Raw genomic sequence first — 20,674 nt, 5'->3', positions numbered from 1 at the left:
GATGTTCACAGGCACACTGCAAGAGCTTCCAGATTTTCGCTGTCTTACGTATTTCAAGAGCTGATGTGGGGATTTGGGGAGTGTTTTGAAAGCAGAGACAGAAAGATCTTGTGGGATTGTTTTTTTCCAGCTACTGCCAAGCTCCATTATCAGCACCTATATTGAACACACCAGAGTCAAATACAGAGCCTGTTCCTGAGGGCAGGCAGCAGTTTGTACTTTGTGCTGGTTTGGGGGACAGTTGCATTTGCTTCTTTTCTGCAGCATCAAGTGAATGTGTGAAGCTGGGATTTGCCCATGGCTCAGTGAAAGAGCAAAGTTTCTGAGTCTTTTTCAGAGTATGTTGCCTTTGGAGCTTCCCCACTAATGTTTTCAAGTCTGCAATGATTTGCCTTGATCTGGAAGTCTTTTCTTATAGAAGTATTTCTCCTATTGCTTATTGTAAGAGAAACTATAGTGGAAGTTTAGGCAGGAAAGAATGATGAATGAATTTGAAACATGTTTTAAATGTAATTTGACTTGTGAATATATTTCAGTATTTTAAATGTAGTCAAAGAAATTCTGTGTAGATTTGTTCTAAATGACTTTTCAGGTACTTTTATAAAGTGTTTGTTTTAGGACTGTTAAGAGTAGCTGTTTTTCATTTGCACCAATACTGCACTGGTTGATTGGTTGTTTGTTTTCCAGAAAAGTAGTCTGAAGCTGCAGTTGTTCATGATGATTTTGTCAGACCTGGTACTTTAATTTCTAGTGTATACCTGAAATAGTTGCAACTGTTTAAATAAATTAAAGAAGGAGGTGGTCAACTTAGTAAGAAAACCAGTTTTACTACATAATTTGTTCCATCACCTTCTAGTGTTCTGTAAACAATGCAGAGAGCGAGTTACATCAAGTGTTTGTTCTAAAGTTAGTTTTCATAATTCCTTGTGATTGTATCCTGTACAAAGACGTGGTGTCCTCTAAAGAGCCCAACCAAAGGAGTCTGGCTGCATGCTTGGTCTGGCCTTAATTTCTAAGTGGGTTTTGACAGTTATAAGTCTTTGTTTTCTCAGTGTAGCCTTCAGCATATTGCTCTCTGGTTGGTAACACTGAAGTGCTACAGCAGCAAGTATTAGTGTAATAATTCCTTTGGTGGTGTCCTCATATGTTTGTGGATCTCTGTCAGCCACATTGTTTGCTTGATAGCCTTTATTTCTTGTTTGAAAGACTTTCTTAACTTCAACTTATTATAACGTTGCTGAATGTTTGAGAAACACTGGAATTCAGTTCATGGTTTATGTTAAAAGTTAAAGGAATAAAAGTGAATGGATTGTTGTTTTCTGTTTTCCCAAGCAGTGACTGAACTGCGTGCTTAGAATTACTAAGTGGTTAAAAAGTTGAAGATTTGAAACCCAAATTCAAATAATCTGAAGCTGTGCAAGTAATCTGGTCAGGGAGCTAAGCCAGCTGATAGCAGAGAGCAGTGTCACACAGCTATGTAAGAGAGAACATGACAGTGTTAAGCAGGATTTATTAATAGCTGTAGTGATTAGTCATGCCGCGGATGTATCCAAAAAGTACAAATCCCTTGTGCTGCAAAGGTGATCTTGCCCAGTCTTTTCCTCTCCATGGTTATTGTCATGTTGCTAGGAAGAGATGAGGAAGGAGAACTTGAAGTAAAAAGCTATAGTCATGGTAATATTTGGAATAGTCATTTATGAAGCTGTTGGACGATCAGTTGTTGGAAGATCCACGACTTTTCTCTTGCCCACGTGGGCATCTTTGCACTCTGTCATCCTCAGAGAGGAAAGGATGGTGCTGAGGGGCAGCAGGTTCTTTATCTCTTCAGTGGAAACCACTGAAGGCCATATCAGATTGCCAGGCTACCAGTATTTACAGAACTTCGATGCCAAAATATCCCTTAAAGATCCACAGAAGGGATCCAAGTCCCTTCACTGCTTTATGAAACGCTGTCTTTCTGGCTATAACTCTTTTCCAAAATGTTCTATGTTCTGAAGTGTTGCTGAGCTGTGACAGCCTGTCTTCTAACTCCTTTGCTGCCTCTTAGGATTTCATAGAGTCATCAGTGGCACTTTTTCAGTCTGATGATGAAGATGGCAAGGCATTAGACATCACCAATGAAGAAATCCCTGATTTGGAGAAGGCTGGATTTGGCCCAGAGACGAGGTCTATTCTTGTGAGGAGTGGAGTGTAAGTCTACTGAAATACATGGAGAGAACTCTTCAGTATCTTTGTGCATGTTTGGGTGCATCTTTTGACAGAATGTGTTTCACATGCTACAGGTGGTAAACATTTGGAGGAGAAAAATGTTTCTTTGTGTTTCCTTGGTGAATGGAAGGGGAAAAAAATAACTTTAGTTTTCTGTAACTCTCATGCTTGTACCTTGATTTGGATCTGGGCATTCTTGTTACTAGACAAAGCTTGTGATGTTCCTCCAGAGATGTCACTGTAGTTTCATTATAAAGGAGCTTTGGGAGTAAAACAGAAGAGAGATTTTAGGTATGTTAAGATTTTGGGACAGGTAGAGCCTGTATAGAAAGGATAAGATGTGCTGTATTTCTAAGAAAGTAAGACTGCTGGCACTGAATGTTTTAATTTTATAGAACTACTTTAACTAAAAGGAGGGGTTAAACCAAGGGGTGTGGAAGAGTAGCTGGCTCAAGCTGGTACAGTCTACAGGGTGGACCTGGCTAATATTTGGTGTGCATATGTGAAGTTCAGAAGGAAAATAAACAAGGAAACAAAGAAAATAAGTAAGGAAGGTAAATTAGACCACCTGCAGTGTCTGTTGACAGACAGATATATGTGGTATTAACTGATGGAGCAAGGACAAAACTCTAAAGTGCCAGAAGCCTAAAAATTAGTGTGGGGGAGCTAGAATACTTGGCATGAAATAACAGCTCTGATCCAGCAGATACTGCAGAGACTGACAGGAAGGATAAGCAGGGGAGTCACCCACTCCATGGGAATGATGGAGTAGGCTATTACATGGAAGGCAGGGGTACTGTGCATGAAAAATAATATCAAATGCTAAAACATAAAAGATGTTATGGGAAAATAGCACTATGGAATCATGTGGGTGGAAATTCCAGACTTTTAATAGTAATTTTAAAAGTACAATATTAACATTGTCATGCCTACCCTAATGGTGATGGTGATAGGGATCAGCAGCTGTTAAGTGAGACTAAGAAGGCTTCAAATTTAGGATGGGTAGCAATAGTGGGGGACTTGGAACTGCTCACACAGGGGCTGATTATTAGTGTCTCACGAGGATAAAATACAAGACTGAAAGGCTGCGACTCAATTTGGAGAGGAGGGATACAAATGAGAACTGCAAAATCCTGAGGGTTGTAAGACAAGTTCAGTGCAGTAGCATTCACAGAGTCTTGCATGACAACTGTTGAAGGGATGCTTTACAGAACTATGTGATACTGAATATTCACTTGAGAGAGATTTGAAAACTTGTCAACTAAATTTCTTTCCTTTGTGTTTCTTGTTTCTCAGAAAAGCATCATCTCGTGTTGAATGTATATTTGATGGAAAGGCAGAGACCCAGAGTTGTGTGTTTGTCAAATAGTGTTTGCAAACTAAAATCAGAAAATCAAAGGTGTGACAGTTTTGTCTCCTCAGGTTTAATGTTGCACTGTCTGTCAGATGGGCTTTTTGTTGCATTTAACTTGCTAGCATTATCATCAGACTGCACAGAAAAATGTGATGGTTTTGATTTAATTTTTGTGTCATTCTCCAGGTGGGTGGCATATAAGCAGAAATATTTCTGTGGAGAACAATATGTATTGGAGAAAGGAAAATACAAATGCTTCTTTGACTGGGGAGGATCCAGTAAAATCATCATGTCAATTCGACCTGTGAAGTTGGTGAGTTACCAGAACTTGTTAAGGGGGAAACTTGAAAGAAATGAGGCCTTTGGAGTCCAGGGCATTCCATAATAATTAAACAGGACAGCCCATATTATCACAACTTGTCTATTTATTTGGAAACAACTTAAAGATCCTTGTTAATGACATCATGAGTCTGTTCTGGATGGAGACTTAACTGGACACTCTGGATCTTTCTGTATCTTGAGAAAATTATCAGGGAAACCTCAAAAGAAGAACTTCCCTTTGGCAGACTGCATAAAGGGAAAGAATAACCTGGCCTGGAAAGATTAATTTGCTTTAAAACATAGTAATTTATAATGCCTAATCAATAATGGATATAAAAGTACTTGAGAATTTTCCTGGCCCATGTTGTTGTTGTGTAATAGAAGTCTGATTTTTTTATTATTATTATTTTTATGCTAAAATATAGGTAATACACACAGTGAATAAAGACAGGAAATATTTTTAATCCATTATTCAATCCAAGGTAGTGTAACTTGCCCAAGCAGATTAGTGCCAGAACTGTCAAAACCCAAATGCAAAGCAGACAATCCTCAGTAATAAGTATTAAATAATAATAAGCAATAAATAAATAATAAGTAATAAATTATACTAATGCACTGAAAATAGGAAAGGAACATTTAACCTTATTCTGAAGATCTCATGTTTAAAGAGCTGTTGCAGTCATCTGTTTTTAATTCTGTGTCTTTTCAAGAAACAGCCTGAAAAACAAATGCAGAGACATTTGCATGGACTCTAATCCACATTATACGAACTAATTAATGCTGATGCAACTTCTCTGTGTGAAAGGCACTGAACAGTCAGGCAGGTAATCGTGAGCTTACAGGCAGCTGATGGCAAAAATGGGGAAAAGAATTGTGCCAAGAGCCTGGGAAGTGTGTTTTTCTCTGCTCTTGGATTCATAATTAACAAATTTCAGGAACTTGACACGTCTCCTAGGAAATTAATTGTAATTGATTTTGGGGGGTTTTTAACATATGTGTATGTATTTATTATTGCAGGAACCACTTGGAATGAATGAGCCTCCGCATTTGGTATGCTGACATTATGTTACTGTCTTTAGTACTAAACTACATTTAATAATTAAATACAGACAATGTTGAATGTCTTGCTTCAGATGATACCTCAGTTACTTCAAATGATACCTCAGTATTATCATTTCATACAGCAGATCACTGATGGATGAAACCAGTAGATGTAGAAAGGTTAAGTTTGCTGATGTTCTGCTCTTTGCTTTATTCCAGATCGTACCCTTTAGTATTCTGTTCTCAAAAAATGCAAGCAACCCAATAGGTTTTGACCGACTTTGGGTCTCTCTAGCTATTTATTTTCCTCTTCTTCCCTTCCTGTTCCTGGAAACTCTCCCTCACATTCGCTCATCCTTTTCTTTGTGGCAGATTTTCATCCCCTTCTTTTGCGTTGTATCTGGTTTGTCACCAGATGGTTTGTCACCAGTGTGTTCATGGACGAGGCAAGGATGAAAATGTAAACTGCAGAAAATTGAACTGCACTTTCCAAACCTGCAGATGCATCAACAGAAGAAGTTGGGTTTTTTTAGTCTTGAGTGCTGGTAGCTCTGCTTTTCATAGTCTCTTTAAGGAGCAAGGTAACCCCATGGTTACCTTTTCCTCACAGTAACATTAGACTTTAACTGAACACATCCTGGTTATGATAAATCTGTGCTAAATCTCTTCTATGATACATTCTGACAATTTCCCTGAAAGTTGTGTCTGACTTGGTGATAACTTACAATGAGAAAGTGGTCCCTATAACTCACTTTTAGTCTCAAGAATGAGTTAGTTTGGGGTTTTACACTTTTGCTCCTTATCTTATGAGGTTACATTCCATTAATGGACCTTTGTGTTATCTATCTAAAAACAAAATCCTACTCTGTGCTCATCACCACAGATGGTCTGTGTCCCCTGCAATGTTCTGTCCCAACAGGGCTCTCCTCCCTTCCAGCATTAGTTGTTTGATTTGTCTTTTTGTGTCCTGGAGTGCACTGCTGGTGTGGGTGATGATGGGAGGGGCTGCATTGCTCTCTCTGTGACATGCTTTTAATTAAGCAAATTTGGAAAAGTTTATTTCAAGAAACATGACATTATTTTTCAGACAAAAGAGACTTTAAAGTTTGCTGAAACAGAACCATTGAGCTCTAAGTATTTTGTCATCTGGACACAATTTTGCTTTTTCTTCCTTGGATGGGAAATAACATACACTGTGTTGTTTAGCAGGTGGACCACACCCTCCTTTTTCTCCAAGTATCCTAGTTCTATGATTTTATGATTAACCCAGGACTACAGGAAATGTTTCCTGTCTGAAGACATAATTGGTGCATTATTTTAGTCTTAAACACTGACTTCCTGCCAGACCTATTCACATGGCAGTTTGCAGCCAAATCCAAAGACTTACAAGTACATTCCCAGTAAGGCCTTGGTAAATGCTACCAGATAAAATAACCAACTCAAATGAAACCAGAGGGGTCCAAACAGTTGAAGACAATTTTCTTTCCATCTTCAATTCTTCTGTTTTTTCAGGATCTCCCAAAAAATGTCGTTTGAGTACATTACTCCAGTTTTGCAGACCTTTAAGATCAATTCAAGCCTTTGAAGTTTCAATAAATTGTGCTTTATAGTTTTTTTATTTCCCAGAAACATGAAAATACTGTGTGTATGTATATATACACACACAGTCACCTTTAAATACTAACCTGTTCTGGATTGTGGTTTGCCTCTTGTGTTCTCTAATAACAGTCCTAAGACCATTTGTAAAAAGATTACTATCGTGTTTTATCACAATCCTGGTTCTCATAGGATTCCACCCCAAAGCTAAGGAAGGAAGAACATCATTCACATCCCTACAGCTCTTATAGGAGGAGAAATATTTTGAGTTAAGTTTTTATGGGAAAACATTTAATCACTTATGATAAGTAAAGGACAGTCTTTTGGATAAATATGAAGAATTTCCCATTCAGAGTAAAATAAAAGCTTTCATCTATCCACCAGTCTTTTGATTTGGAACTTCAAAGCATGGTGCATAGGAGCTGGCAGGTCCTTCAACATCCTGATGTTTGAGCCTTGTATAAGCCATATATTGGTTATTTTGAATGATGATACATTCTCCCACTTTTAATAAGCGTATATCTGAGCTAAGGGAACTGTTTTCACTGTCTACAACAGCGTGTCTTCTTTTCACTCCTGTGTTTGGTTGCTCATCAGAAATTGAAAAGCAGCTAAATTTTCTTCAATCTCTCAGCAACTTCCCTGACCTTTTCCTCCTACCAGGCTCCCTAATAAACCATGGACATAGAGTGTCTGAAATCACCGACTCTACAAAACCATTGCTTTTATTTATTAAAATGAAGCTTGGTTTAGCCCAGCAAGAACAAAGCCTCTTTCAGTAGCAGCTGACTTGTACAGATAATTTAGGAAGCAGAGATAATTGCTGTGATACCTTATATTTGTATTTTAATGTGCTGTCTGTTGAACTTCTAGGAAGCGAAACCTCATATAATAATGTGCAAACCCTGACAAACCAGAGGTTGCTGCACTCTGAGGCTAATTGCAGATGCTCAGTGTTTTCACTGGGGAATCACTACTTCACCCCAGCTTTTGTCAAATTAAGACCATCATTCATTATTAGATACATTCTATATTAAAATGAGTTGTGGATCTTTTTTAAAAACCTTGCGTAGCACATGGCCTATGAAGGAAAGGGGGGGTGTGTATATATGTATTACTTTTTGTAAAGAGCTTTTATATGAGTGGGTAGAAAATACTATGTAATTACAGCTTAAATAGATGTTTTGTGACATAGCAGTGTGATTGCATTTACAGAAAAATCAGTTACACTTTATTCACTGTATTGTAGCTGATCTGTGTTCTCCAATTAGCAGTTACAGCATGTAAGGCCAGGTTAAGCCTTTCTTGTTGTTTCTAACAGGAAACATATTAATTTGTTTTAAAAACATAGACTGAGCTTTTCTATAAAATCATTTGCTGATACTTGTGTTTGGCTATCTCGATCTGTACTGGCAAAAGCATTTGATTTCTTTTCTTTGGCAGGAAGCTTGGCCAATTTGGGGCATGAAGGGGGAAGTAGCTCTTGCAACAGCCATCGTGTTTTTCTTCCATTACAGAATATGAGCTATTCTCTTGATACAGTTAAATTTTTCATTCTTTTCCAGCCTCTCTTTCAGGCTTTAAAGGGAAATTCATCTCAGTTACACAGTGGTAGCCAAGGGTACAGAATTCTGTGTGACTTTGCTGTAGATCACAGCCTATATCATACTAGGTTTTTTTTCTTTTTTGTTTCTGTTTCCCTCTTTTCTTTTACTGCAGCACTTTCAGCCTTGTTGCTTTTCAGGGTGAATTGGTCACGTCTTATTGGTGGGGTGTGGTCCAGTGTGACTTACAGTTCTTCGCCATGACATCTGAAGTTCAGCTGAGCTGTTTTCATGAGTTCCCAGTTCCGTCAGAAATTCTGAAATTAAAAACTTCCTGCTATCACTGTGGTCACAGAAGATTTCAAGACACTTTGTCACCAGCAGATCTGTGTCTTTTTGACCATTGCTTCCCCATCCTGTTCTGAACACTGGATTGCTGAGCTGCAGTGGGATTTAACTGCAGCTCAGGGGTCCTTCATGTGCATGAGAACAGCCTTCAGTCCTGCTCTTCTCTTTTTGCTGGGCCCTCTCTTGCTGCAATGGAACTTTTAACACTTGATAACACTGCCTGCCCTAGCATCACTGGGGAGCATCCTGTACCAGTCCCAGAGATGATAAATTACTTGATCTTTCTAGAAATAAAGCAGCTGTAGAAATGCAAAAGATTCCTTAAATGAGAAGTCATTCTGTTTATTGTGTCTTTATGAATTGATTGGATACTTCTGTGAGAGTGCAGCTTTCTCTGTTTACATTAATAATGCCTTCATTTTCCTTCTAGTCATTGTTTTTGTTTTGTTTTGTTCTTGTAGCTCAAAGCTTTCAGTAATACACATTTCCAAGGAGCATGTATAGATTTCACAGCAGAAGTTTCTGATTTTACATCATTCATACCATGTTCTTTTAAGGTTCTTCGGGGATGGTAAGTCTGTTGTTTTACATGCCACCATTTTCAGTGATATGAACTTTTTTTTTTTTTTAGAAACCTTACTAAATTTCAGGCAACTGAAAACACATAACACATGCCCATCATTTTCCATCGTGTCTTAGAGCCTTTGTCTTGCAATGCATCTCAGTAACTCTCATCCTGTCCTTGGTTTGGGTAGTATACATTTTGCTATCCCTGTGGGAAGTTTGCACAGTTACTGTGATTCTTTTTTTAACTCCAATTAGAATTTATTCCAGATTTTGAGAACTTGGTACAGTAGAAGTGTCTGCATTCCCCTTGCATCGTTTGACTCTGGAACTGAGGTTTCTGTACCACATGATGTGATTTTGCTGCTTTGGGTTGCTTCATAGTGTAGCCTTTGAAGTCACCTTGCTTTTAAGCTTGACAAGAACAGAGAAATTTTTTATTCTTTGTGTCCTTAGCAAATCTTAAGTCTTGAAAAAAACTTGCTGTTAATAAGCAGCTCGAGCAGCTTATCTTTTCTGTTTCATTATTCTTACAGTTGGCTCCTGTGTTACGAAGGGGAAATCACTGACAATCACTGTGTGCTGGAAGAAGGGCTCTATGTTGACCTCAGTTCCTGTGGCTGCCCAGCTGCTACAATCAAATCCCTCAAGCCTATTCAATATGTAAGGACTCTATTGGGAAAAAAATAATAACATTTTAGAACTCTTTTCCTAGTCAGATGTCTGAAACAAGTGCTTGTGGTATAAAGAGGAAAGAGTGAAGTTTGTTTTCTTGGCTTACAGGATTTTCTGGGTTCAGAACAAGTTGGGCTGCGTGCAGTCATGCACGTGGTCACTTGTAGGTGTGTGCTCTTGGGTATTCTGGGCTCAAAGTTGCTCTGTTTTGTACAAGTTGCGTTGGTTAACATTTTTCTCACTGGTCCTGTGGCAGGTTCACCCTGGATGGGCACTGGGTGCCCCCAAGGCCACTTTGTCCCTATCCCTCCTCGGCTGGACAGGGGAGAGAAGATACAGCAAAAGGCTCATGGGTTGAGATAAGGGCAGGAAGAGACTCAGCAGTTACCATCACAGGCAAAACAGACTGAGCTTGGGGAAATTAATTTGTTACCAATCAAATCAGAGTAGGACAATGAGAAATAAAACTAAATCTTAAAAACGCCCTCCTTCCACCCCTCCCTTCTTCCCTGGCTTAACCTTACTCCCGGTTTTCTCTGCCTCCTTCCCACAGCAGCTCAGGGGACAGAGAATGGGGGCTGCAGTCAGTTCATCACATGTTGCTGCAACTCCTTCCCCCTCAGGGGGAGGACCCCTCACACTCTTCCTCTGCTCCAGCAGGAAATCTTTCCCACAGGATACAGTCCATCAACTTCTCCAGTGTGAGTCCTTCCTTGAGCCGCAGTTCTTCACAAACTGCCCCTGTGGGTCCCTTCCACAGGGTGCTCCCAGCAAAACCTGCTCCAGGATGAGCTCTTCTCTCCATGGGGCCACAGGTCCTGTCAGGAGCCTGCTTTAGCCTGGGCTTCCCACAGGATCACAGCCTCCTCTGGGCATCCACCTGCTCTGGTGTGGGGCCCTCCACGGGCTGCAGGTGGATTTCTGCTCCACCAAGGTCCTCCATGAGCTTCAGTCTTGAAATTGAAGTGGCTTCTCTGCCCACTTCTCTCTAGCAATTGCCACCAACTTCTCCAAAACTCTTCCTCCTCCCCTTGATCACAGAACACAAACTCAGCCTATGAGTGTGTCCTTCAATGTAACTCTCATGAAGCTGGACTTCAGAGATTACTCAATTCAGGGTTTTGTTTTTTCACATATGAAGTCTTTTTTTTCATTTGTGAACAGACTTTTAAAACAAAAGCAAAAAAAAAATTAAACACCAAACCCCCCAAAACAAACAAACAAGCAAAGCAAGCAAAAAAAAAAAAAAAGGTACCAAAAAAATCCCAAGCAAACCCAACCACCAAAAGCCACGGGCATGGTGGGAAGGATGTACAATTTGAGCTTGGGAGCTGGACTTTTCACTAGACTAGACAGATACAGTGACTTCAGTGGAGCCATAGCTTCCCACCTCACCCGCTGAGAGCCTGGTTTTTAAATTGGGCTTTTGGACACTGCTGTGCTAAATCAGAGTGAAGTATTAACATGGAATAGTAGGTCTTATCCCAATCCCCCAGCCTGTAATCTCACAGGGAAGTAACTATGCAGTTTGACATAGTAGGAAACTGCTGGCAGCCCTTGATTACTGAGGGCCAGGCCCTGGAAGAAGTGTGTTTGGCAGGCTGTGTGTGGGAAGCTCACATGTCTTCCTCTGCCTTGTGAGAGGCTTGCACCTCTTAACTCAGTTCCTCTCTCTCAAATAGGAGCCCTCGTGTTTCACAAAATCAGGGCACTACACAGCATAAAATGCTGTTGAACCCCACCTGTTTCACCAATAGCAGTGCCCTCAGTGGCCCCTAAGTCATTGTGAGTGCAGATCCCCCAGGTCAGGGCTCCCAGGCTTTGTGTGGCACCGACGTGATGCCGGGCACGGAGCAGTGGGTTCCGTCTGTGGTCAGGAACAGCCGCGGCTCATTCTGTGCATTGTGCACAAAACACTGTTCCTGGAACAGAGCCCTCTTTATTACAACATATTTCTGTTAGCTCATTCAAGAGAGAAGCAATGCTATTCCCAAGTGGAGCTGTTGTGTAGCTTTATTGAATTCATTTGTGGCCCTGGGAACCCCTTCCATTATTTGGCTTTCAATTAGCAGACCTAAGGTGTGTCTCTCGGTCGCTTATGTGTGAGAGGGAGAACCTTTAACCCCAACACCAAGCCCTGAATGTCCATTGTCTCCTGCTCCACTTTTCAGTGAGATGAATTTGCTGCCAGTGTGTCTGGGAAGGACTCCCACACTGTAGTGGGGAGCTGTGCGTGAGGTTTCTGCATCCCAGATGTTCACCAGGAGAAGAGGTCCATGTGTGGCACTGGCAAAGGGGAAAAATAATATGCTTTTAGGATTACAAAGGCCATCTCATTACCAGCCTTTGGGAACAGTCCAAGCCTGTTCAGTGGTGTAGGTGTGGTCCAGCTGTATGTTTTAGAAGTAGATTATATCAGCCAGTTCTTTGGGATAGGAGAAAAAATGGGCTGGAGAAAAATGGGGGCATGGGATCTGGGTATTCCCTTGCTAATGTGCAAGATTGTAGTGATAATTAACTATATGTTACCTTGATTTTGTACAGCTGAGTGAAGTGTAAAGTGTGACTTACTGAGTTTTCACTTCAAAGCTGTAACAGTTTGAGGGGCTTTTTTAGGTGTTGTCAGCTGCTGCAAGATTTCTGGGCTCCATTTTGGAAGCAGAATTTGAGGATTAACATTCTGTATTTGCAGTACTCCTTCATGGCATCAGTGGGATTTTGTGACCTGACGGAACAGCGCTGTAAGTGGCAGTGGAATTTTTGTGACTAAGGAAAACAGCACTGTCTTAATCCACATGAAACAGCGAAGAACTTCTGCAAAGCTTTGACTTTTTTTTTTTTCCAAAAATAGATCAACCAATTGAAGATGAGGAAGGGATTCGAGGGAATCGTTTGTTCTATGGAAAATGCAGCTTTCATGCAAACAAAATGTTTGCAAACAAATATAACAAATGTTATATGCTTATTCTCCAAGGACTGTAATACTCAAACTAAATCTTCAGGAGGCCCTAGCTGTTCTTTTTTCCTGCTGTTCCATTTTGGAGGCCCTAGCTGTTCTTTTTTCCTGCTGTTCCATTTTGGAGGCCCTAGCTGTTCTTTTTTCCTGCTGTTCCATTTTGGAGGCCCTAGCTGTTCTTTTTTCCTGCTGTTCCATTTTGCTCAAACTTAGAATGATCTGTTTTGTCCTTCTTGGAGTGTTTAGGAAAAGTTGTAGGTTAACGAGAGGATACAAAGAAGGAACAAAGCAAATGTGTGCCTTGATAATGAGTGTGTTGTGTCCTTTGGTTTTGATATTCTGTGAGGAAAAAATAGTGTTGTAATACTTCAGGTTTCCATTCCTGCATCAACGAGGACTTGCCTTTTGCATTTCCATGGGTTCATGGAAGGAAAGCAGCAAAGAGTGGGTAAGTCAGCTGTGCCATTTATAGGGCCATGGTTGCTTATTGGGGAATTTACCAGTATTTGTTGCTTGAAGAGGTTAATCTTTTGGGATAGTGACCCTTATGTTCTTGCAATGGGGAGCTCTAGTGCTGCCTTTTTTCAGGCAGGTTGTATTGTCAAACTCTCCGTCATATTTGCTGTGATTTCCGTGGACAAGAATATCCAGTATTGTTGCAATGAGCGCTTAGTTTTCCTTCTAAAGTGTTAACATCAGTCCTTAAGTTAAACCAGTCTCAGTGTTTCTAAAATCAAAAATGAGATCCAGGTTGTAGGTTGTGCAATGCTTTTTTTTGTTTGGTTGCTTTTTTGCCCTTTTCTTTTGAGGCATTCGTTATTCTTGCTCTGATCAACCGTGACAGTTCTTGTATTTCTGTATTGATTTTCTTTTCTAAGTTAAATACAGGTGTTAACCAATCTTCCCAGCATTCCTGTGAGGCAAATAATGAAATCAGATACAGGAATGAATTGGTTTCCCAGGGCCAGGCAATGATTCATTCTGTGTAGCTGGGACTGGACCGTGCGTGTTCTGTTGTCCAGCACTATGTTCCTCTCCCTCAACCAGGCATCCATCCCACACTGAAGGGAGTAGCCAGGCAAGAGCAGTCTCAGTAAAGACAGTTGTAAATGATGAGTTAGCCAAGGCTGAAGTGTAAGATTTTCCCATGGATGTTGAAATACAGCTGTGGAGGCTCATCCAGTTCAGACTCCGGCAAATGCTGTTTGCAGAGCAGCAGGTCAGCACGAAGTGGGGAACTGCACCAATCCTTGCCATGATTGGGTTAGTCATGCTTTGGTCTGGCCCCATGGACTTCTTTCTTTGGCATTATTAGGCTTTGGCATCAAAGTTTGCAAAATCTAACTTTGCAAAAAAAAGACCCGAGGAAAAACATGTTCTGGCTGAGCCCTTTTCAAAAGGGTTCTATTGGTAATAGTTTTCACAGCATTCATAATGCAAAATTATCCATATGTTATCCATAGCTAAAACTGTGGTTGTTGTTATAGGCATATGTGCAAATTCACCTGTGCAAATGATTTTCAGTTCCAGTGCCCTTTGGTCAGCTGCTTTGTGTCTGCACACTGCTGCTTTACAAAGCACCTATGCTTTGCACTGCAAGCAAAAGGCATTTAAAGGAAGCTCATCTTGAGTGGTCTTTGTTTAATATCAAACACATCAGGCTTGCATTGTGTTTTTTTCTGAACTGGTGGAGTATAAATATCTGTTCTGAATTGTGAAAAATTTGTGGTGCACAGCTTCTCGCCATTTAAAAAAAAAAAAGGTAAAAATCATTAGGGAAAAGCCTGATCTGAGTTGAACTGCACAAGAGATTTTTGGTGTGTTGATTTCCATGGCTTACCTGTGTCATTGTCACTGCGTCATGTGCTGTGTGAACCACAGGCTACCACACCTGTTAAGTAAAGAATATCAGTGTATTTAACAGTTCACAAGGCTGCTCATATCTTGAAATGCTGTGTAAATATAGCCTTTCTTCATCACTGGCCTCCTGAATATATTAAATCTCTTCAAGTTTCTCCCTGGACACTGGCATTAAAAAACAGAACAAGCAAAACCTCTTAAAATGTTATTGGTGCTGGTTTAAGCAAAGGCACTTAGTTCTTCCACACATCAAGTAATTCTTTAGTGCTTTATCATTCTCACGATTGGCAAGCTTTCCCAAAGGATGGCATTTCAGGTTATTTCCTTGAAATAACTCTGGAAGGAAGCTGAGGTAATCCCGACCTAGACATGGGAATGACTTTAGCTCACCTTTGAAATGGGAAACTCGAGTCCACCTATGGCAATGAGGTTGTCCCCTCTTGTATTCTCTGCCAGTTGCCTTTCCTCTGGCTCTTGGAGAGCCCCCTTTCAATCCCTGGTCTGTCAGGACTGGGCCTTCATGAAGAAAGCTGGTCCTTTGAGCCTCACAATTACCTATCAGTGGTGAAGGTTCCACCTGAAAATGGGTGAAAATGCTCCTCAGCGTTCTGCAGGGAAGGGTGGGAGCAGGATGCCTCTGTCGGAAGCATAACAGCATGGCCTCTAAACCTTGTTTTTCACTGTTGGTGGTTTCCATGGAGCTACGAAAACAAAGTCAGAGAAAAAAGCCAGGCCAAGTCACTGCTGCCAGCTGTTGGTGTATAAGGGAATGCATAAAGTGAGGAATCAGCTCCTTGCTCTGTATATGGTTATGGAAATGTGAGAGCTCAGTCCTTGACACAGCAGCCTGTTTTCTGTCTGTGCAAGGTCAGTGGAGTCCTCCTGAGGTCTCCCTGGGAAGGTGGTGTCAGCCCTTGTCGCGGGCTGTGTGTGTGCCAGGGACACAGTGCCTGCTGCCTATGGACACACTGGGACTTTGAGCAGCTGGACAGGACATTCCCAGGCCATTCAGGTCAAACAGTCTCAACCCCAGGACAGCTGGAGTCGTTTCAATTGACTCTGGAGTCATTTTAATTGACTCCACCAATATGCTGTCCTGGTTCTTAGCATATATAAATGGATATGCTGTATCAGATAACTTGTCCATCTAGTACAGCATCCCTGTCTCTTGACATACTGAATATTACAGCAGCAGGATAAACATTTAGGCTTGGGTAACAATGTCTGGCAACGTGGATGCCAAAGGGTGTTTCTCATGGTCAGTAATGCCCTTGTGAAAATTGGCCCTGTTGGACCTGTTCTGGACACGATTTCTGGTATCTGCTCAGGTGAAAGGTAGTGCCAAGACTTGCAAACAGGAGTGTGATGGTACTGCCCTGCTGAGCAGGGCAACCTGAGAAATAGCTACCTGTCTGCTGGTCTGGATTTCAAAGTAAGCCCTTAGTCACACATTGTAAATTTGACCCACCCCATCCAGCAGAAGGCACTTGGGAAGAACTGACATTCCAAAATAAAAATACTGCAGGTTTTAATCTCTTTCTGGGTTGTAACATTAGTTTGTTAGGAGTACAGTGAGCTTTACAAATGTCTCTGATGATCCCCAAGGTCTTCTTTAAAATGTCTCGGCAAACTCTCTGTCTTTGCAGTGTTGCATGACTTAGATTGTCCCTGCACTGGTTGGCAGAGGAAGACAACTTCTCTGAGGCAAATTCTGACCAACCAGCTACATACCAAGTGCTCTGAGTCAGTGTCAAGTAAATTTGTATGTCCTGAATCACCACTGAGCTCTTTAGAGACACTTCTCTACAATACATGTGCCTCCTCAAACATGAAAGTTAATTTCTCTTAATTGCTCGGTGCCTGTGTCAACTTTAGTTCAAGATTTTGCTTCATTCCTTCTACCTGAGGCCATATCTTTGCTGCAAGAGAAATCCTAACTTTTGCTTGAGCCAGCTATCTCAGGGTAACCTCTCTTAAGAACAAGGTGACTTTCCTGGAGAGGCTGATCAGAGGTTACCCAGACCTGTTCCCTCCTCCTGCAAGTGCTTATGCTTTTGGTTACAATACTCCCCTTATGGCTTTAGGTTAAAAATGCTGAAGAATTGTGCCAGTGTTCCTTGTGCTAAGGCACAGACTTTGTGTATTTAAATATTTCCTCTGTTTTTCTGCTGATCTTATAGCTGGACCACATTTTCATGCAAGCTGATCCTTTTATTTGCTTTCATAGGCAACCTGTCAACTGTAGAAAAGGACATTAAGCGAAAAATGTTTCAATTCTGTGTGAGATTGAAGGGTTTACTAATTATGCTATTTCTTCAGGATAATCAGAAGAAAAATAGGATGCCTGTTAAAAACATTGAGAACTTTTAGCTGACCTTTTTAACCTCTTGCAGTTTGTAGCTCTCTAAGACTTTTGCAGTGAACTACTGCTAATTGAAGTCTGTGGACGCTCTACCTGTTATTTGCATCACTGCTTTAGGTGCAATCTGCAGATCACCCTGAACACTGCTGGTGACGTGTTCCATCAGTAAGTAAATAACCTGGATTTATGAAAAGCAAAAACTAAGGCCCTGATGATACAAACCAGATCAAAATGAGATTTTTCAGGTGCAGAGGCCTCTCTGTATCACAAAGTGACTCGCTGTGCCTGGCATGTGTCATTGGGGCCACCACACTCAGGTGACAAAGCCATTCATAAATGCAGTGTGTTCCAGCTCTGTGTGCTTTGGGGTTTTTTTCCTTCTTTGTTAAAGGGAGCATGATCTGACCCAAAAGCACGTGGAAATTCAACTGAAGTGGGCAAATGTGTGCATCATGTCTAACCCTGAAGTTGGACTATTCCTACTAAAACTTGGTTTTTTTTTTTTCCCTCTCTCCCTCCTCCTCCAGGTTTTTGCTGAGCCTTCCATCAGTCTGTTCACCCTGGAATGCTGCAAGGGCAGAGAGCTGCACTTCAGTGAACCTGTCAGCTCTGTTCTGAATGAGGAACCTCCATTTTTACACTCAGTCTGTGTGGGGAGGAGTGGACTGTAAGTATGGAATAAATATTCCTGTCAGTTTTGTACTGTAGGGATTAATACTGAACATGTATTTTCTCACCCTGTTCATAGAATGTTTCACATTCTAACTTTAATTTTGAGACAATATAAAATTCTAAAATGCAGTTGAATGCCAGGCACACTTCTTGTATCAAGACCCAAAATTGAACAAAACTCTGGGCAGAGGGTGTATTTTCCCCTTGTAAGAATCGTCCTTTCATCCCTGTACAGTAATGACCAATAGAGCCTGTTGTTCAAGCCAGGAGCCAAAAGTAAGTTTTGATTGCTGACTTATAAAGGACAGATAGTGTAAACTCAAACTGCCTTATTGACTGGCTGTAAAATACAGCTATAAAGTGCAGTGATTTTAAACCACTGCAGTGGTTCAGTGAAGCTTGATGTTGCTGACCGGCTGCCAAAGAGGCAGCAGCTTCTGAAGAGACGCTCAGGGTGGATCTGACAGCTGGAACAGTAATTTGCTTCTGTTATTAGTTTAACCCTCCTCCCCTGAGTGTGAACACACACCCAGGTTCTTCTGTGAAAACTGTTTTACATCTGCAGGAGTGACCCTCTAACCTCTTCCACGTGTTACCCCTTCACCTTTTGGAAAACCTCAAGTGTTCTGTCTCTGACCAGGTTTTCAGCCTCCACATCCACAGCAGCAACAAACAATTTGCAGAGTCGTATCCTGCAACTGAGACCGGCTGGAACTGCTGTTCCTCTGATATGACACACACTTCCTATTTTCCCACTTTCTTCACACAGACAAGGCTGTAATTTTCTTGAGACAATGATGAATTATAAGCTTCCCCACAGAACCTTGTGCATTCACTATGAGTTCTAGTCCCTAACATCTGCCACTTCATCCTGAAACCTTGCTGAGAATGTAGAGGTGAGCGATGATCTGCTGCGGTTGTCTTGAGGTGCCCCAGGTGAGGGTGGCAAACAGCTGCTGTTTGGCTGAGAAGTGCACACATTCCCCCTGATCTGTGTTAGTCCGGAGGGGGAAAGGCCTTCTTTGGGAGGAACACCTGACTGATTTCTAGTGGAATGTGTAAATGTCCATTCCTCTGTGGAGGTGTTGAGGGTCTGAAGTTCGTCCTGTTGGGAAACATCCCTTTATGAGTTTTCTCTGCCCTCTCATCAGGGGTGTGGAACTGGAAATTAAATCCCTTTGCCCATGCATTTGGCTGTAAAGGAAGGGTGATGGCTTTAGGACCACATAGCAAGAAAGCACGGGAGAGTGAGGTGCGCCCCTCCTGCATCTTTCTGCTCACAACTGTGCATCCAAGCCAGGTCAGCCCCTTCCCTGTCTTCGGGAAGGGTCAGGGCAGAATGGCTGAGCGTCCTCTGAGTTGTTTGTGATGATCCCTAGGAAGCAGACCCCCCACAGCCTGTCCCCATCCCACGTGGCAGATAGGTAGCCTAAAGGGTGTCAGGTGATCACGGGAAGTCTGTGGGTTTGTTTGCCCTATCTGTGATTAAGAGCTCAGGAAGGCGGATTTGGAGGGTTTTTAGCTCCTTGTCCCAAAACCTGCTGTCAACTTTAGGCAAATAACAAAGATTTACTGGCCACCTCAGCAATGGCACAAACCTGGCTGTGGCTTGGCAAAGGCTGCTGAAGTACTCTGAGATGTGGGACAGGAGGCACAGCCTGGTGAGAGCCGAGGTGAGTTCTGTCTGTGTTGCTGAAGGCCAGAAGCCCAACCTGGCTTCATCTGGTGATCACTGTGACAGTCTCTCCCCTCTCTGTTTCCTATAATGTCTGCTTTGAAACTGCCATTCCAAATGAGACTGTCCCGTGCTTCAAGAACAATGCTAACAAATGAGTTCTCAGTGACCTGACAGAAAACATTGCAAGGAAAAAAAGTCAGGAATGGATTAGAAGGATAAAGAACACAGAGTGGTGGTCAGGCTGCTCCAGATACCTGTTAGTCAGGAGGGATGGACTTCATTTGAGGAAACAGGGATACAGCCTCATTGCAAGGCAGTTCAGAGTCAGCACACTTCAGGCTCCATGGAGCCCTGAGCAAGGCTGGCTGTCAAGTTCCTCCAAATTATGTGCCATGGGACAAGCAAATTCCAGGTGCTGTGAGCGCGGTGGGCTGTTTCTCACTGACTTGCAGCTCACCCACCCTCACGATCTTGGCAGCTGACCTGCAAAACAGGTAACCGGGGAAACCAGTGTTAAGGAGTCGTTTAGGATTCAGGGATCACACAACAATGTACTATTGATACAAACAGAGGGGATCTGTGATCCTGAAGCTGCCCTTTGTAAGCAGCATTTACTGAGCAGATGCTCAGATAACAAGGGGGTCTGTATGTGCCAGTGGTGAGGGATTCAGCCGTGCCCACAGCTCAGATATATTCACTACAGGAAAGTCTGCTACAGCAGGGTGTAGGTTTTGGAGTAAACACTTGGTGTTTTCAGACAGGTGGAATAGCTATAAAAAGCTTTAACTGTAATGAAAACATAGGACGAGATCCTCTCATAATTATATGTACAACCAGGCAAAGCTGCACCTGTGTGTGGCTTCCTAATTCTTAACTCTGCCTGCTGAAACCAGCATTATTCCCATCTGGGTTCTCCTGTTTGTGGAGAAAAAAAATGGGGGGGGGGGGGGGGGGAGATGGGAGTGCAGTTTACAAATTTCAGGCAGAAAAAAACAGAAAACAGGTCTCAGTGTCAACAGAAGGCAGTAAAACCACTGACATGGGTGGCATTTTCAGCAAAGAATAGAGGTTTGACATGAGCACCGCTATGGAGAGGTTTGGGGGTTTTCAGGAGCACAGCCCTGACCTGCAGTTTGGGTTGGCTGTGGTTAACACGAGGTCCTTGATGTCCTATTCTTTATTCCAGGTGGATTGCGTACGAGGGATGTAATTTTTTAGGAAGGCAGATTCTGCTGGAGCCCAGCGAGATTTCAAACTGGAATGAACACAGTGGCTGGAAAGTAATTGGCTCCCTTCGTCCCATGAAGCAGGTACTGTAAGACTGTGTGAGGACAAGGGGTTTTTTTGGACAGGGATTTGGTGCACAAGTATCAGCTCTAGCAGCAAGTACAGTGGTGTGTGTTGTACTCCTTAAATCAGGCCAAATGGTGACAGCCAGAAGGACCTACTGGAAGATTACTGAAGCAGAAAATTCCTCTCGTGGCAGTTATTGAGA

General features: G+C 42.0%; 1 protein-coding gene across 1 annotated transcript in view; it reads left to right on the top strand.

Annotated features, from left to right (window-relative positions):
• The window catches only part of CRYBG3 (crystallin beta-gamma domain containing 3), an 84,774-nt gene that overhangs the window by 59,695 nt on the left and 4,405 nt on the right, over window positions 1-20,674 (top strand). The window contains 9 exon segments of the mRNA XM_032678435.1: window positions 2,048-2,190; window positions 3,749-3,875; window positions 4,901-4,933; window positions 8,874-8,983; window positions 9,513-9,639; window positions 17,357-17,455; window positions 17,457-17,481; window positions 17,484-17,496; window positions 20,366-20,489. Coding sequence (XP_032534326.1) covers window positions 2,048-2,190; window positions 3,749-3,875; window positions 4,901-4,933; window positions 8,874-8,983; window positions 9,513-9,639; window positions 17,357-17,455; window positions 17,457-17,481; window positions 17,484-17,496; window positions 20,366-20,489 — 801 coding nt within the window.

The sequence above is a fragment of the Chiroxiphia lanceolata genome, chromosome 2, assembly GCF_009829145.1.
Source record: "Chiroxiphia lanceolata isolate bChiLan1 chromosome 2, bChiLan1.pri, whole genome shotgun sequence".
Lineage (NCBI taxonomy): Eukaryota > Metazoa > Chordata > Aves > Passeriformes > Pipridae > Chiroxiphia > Chiroxiphia lanceolata.
This window is presented reverse-complemented; position numbering and strand designations above follow the sequence as displayed.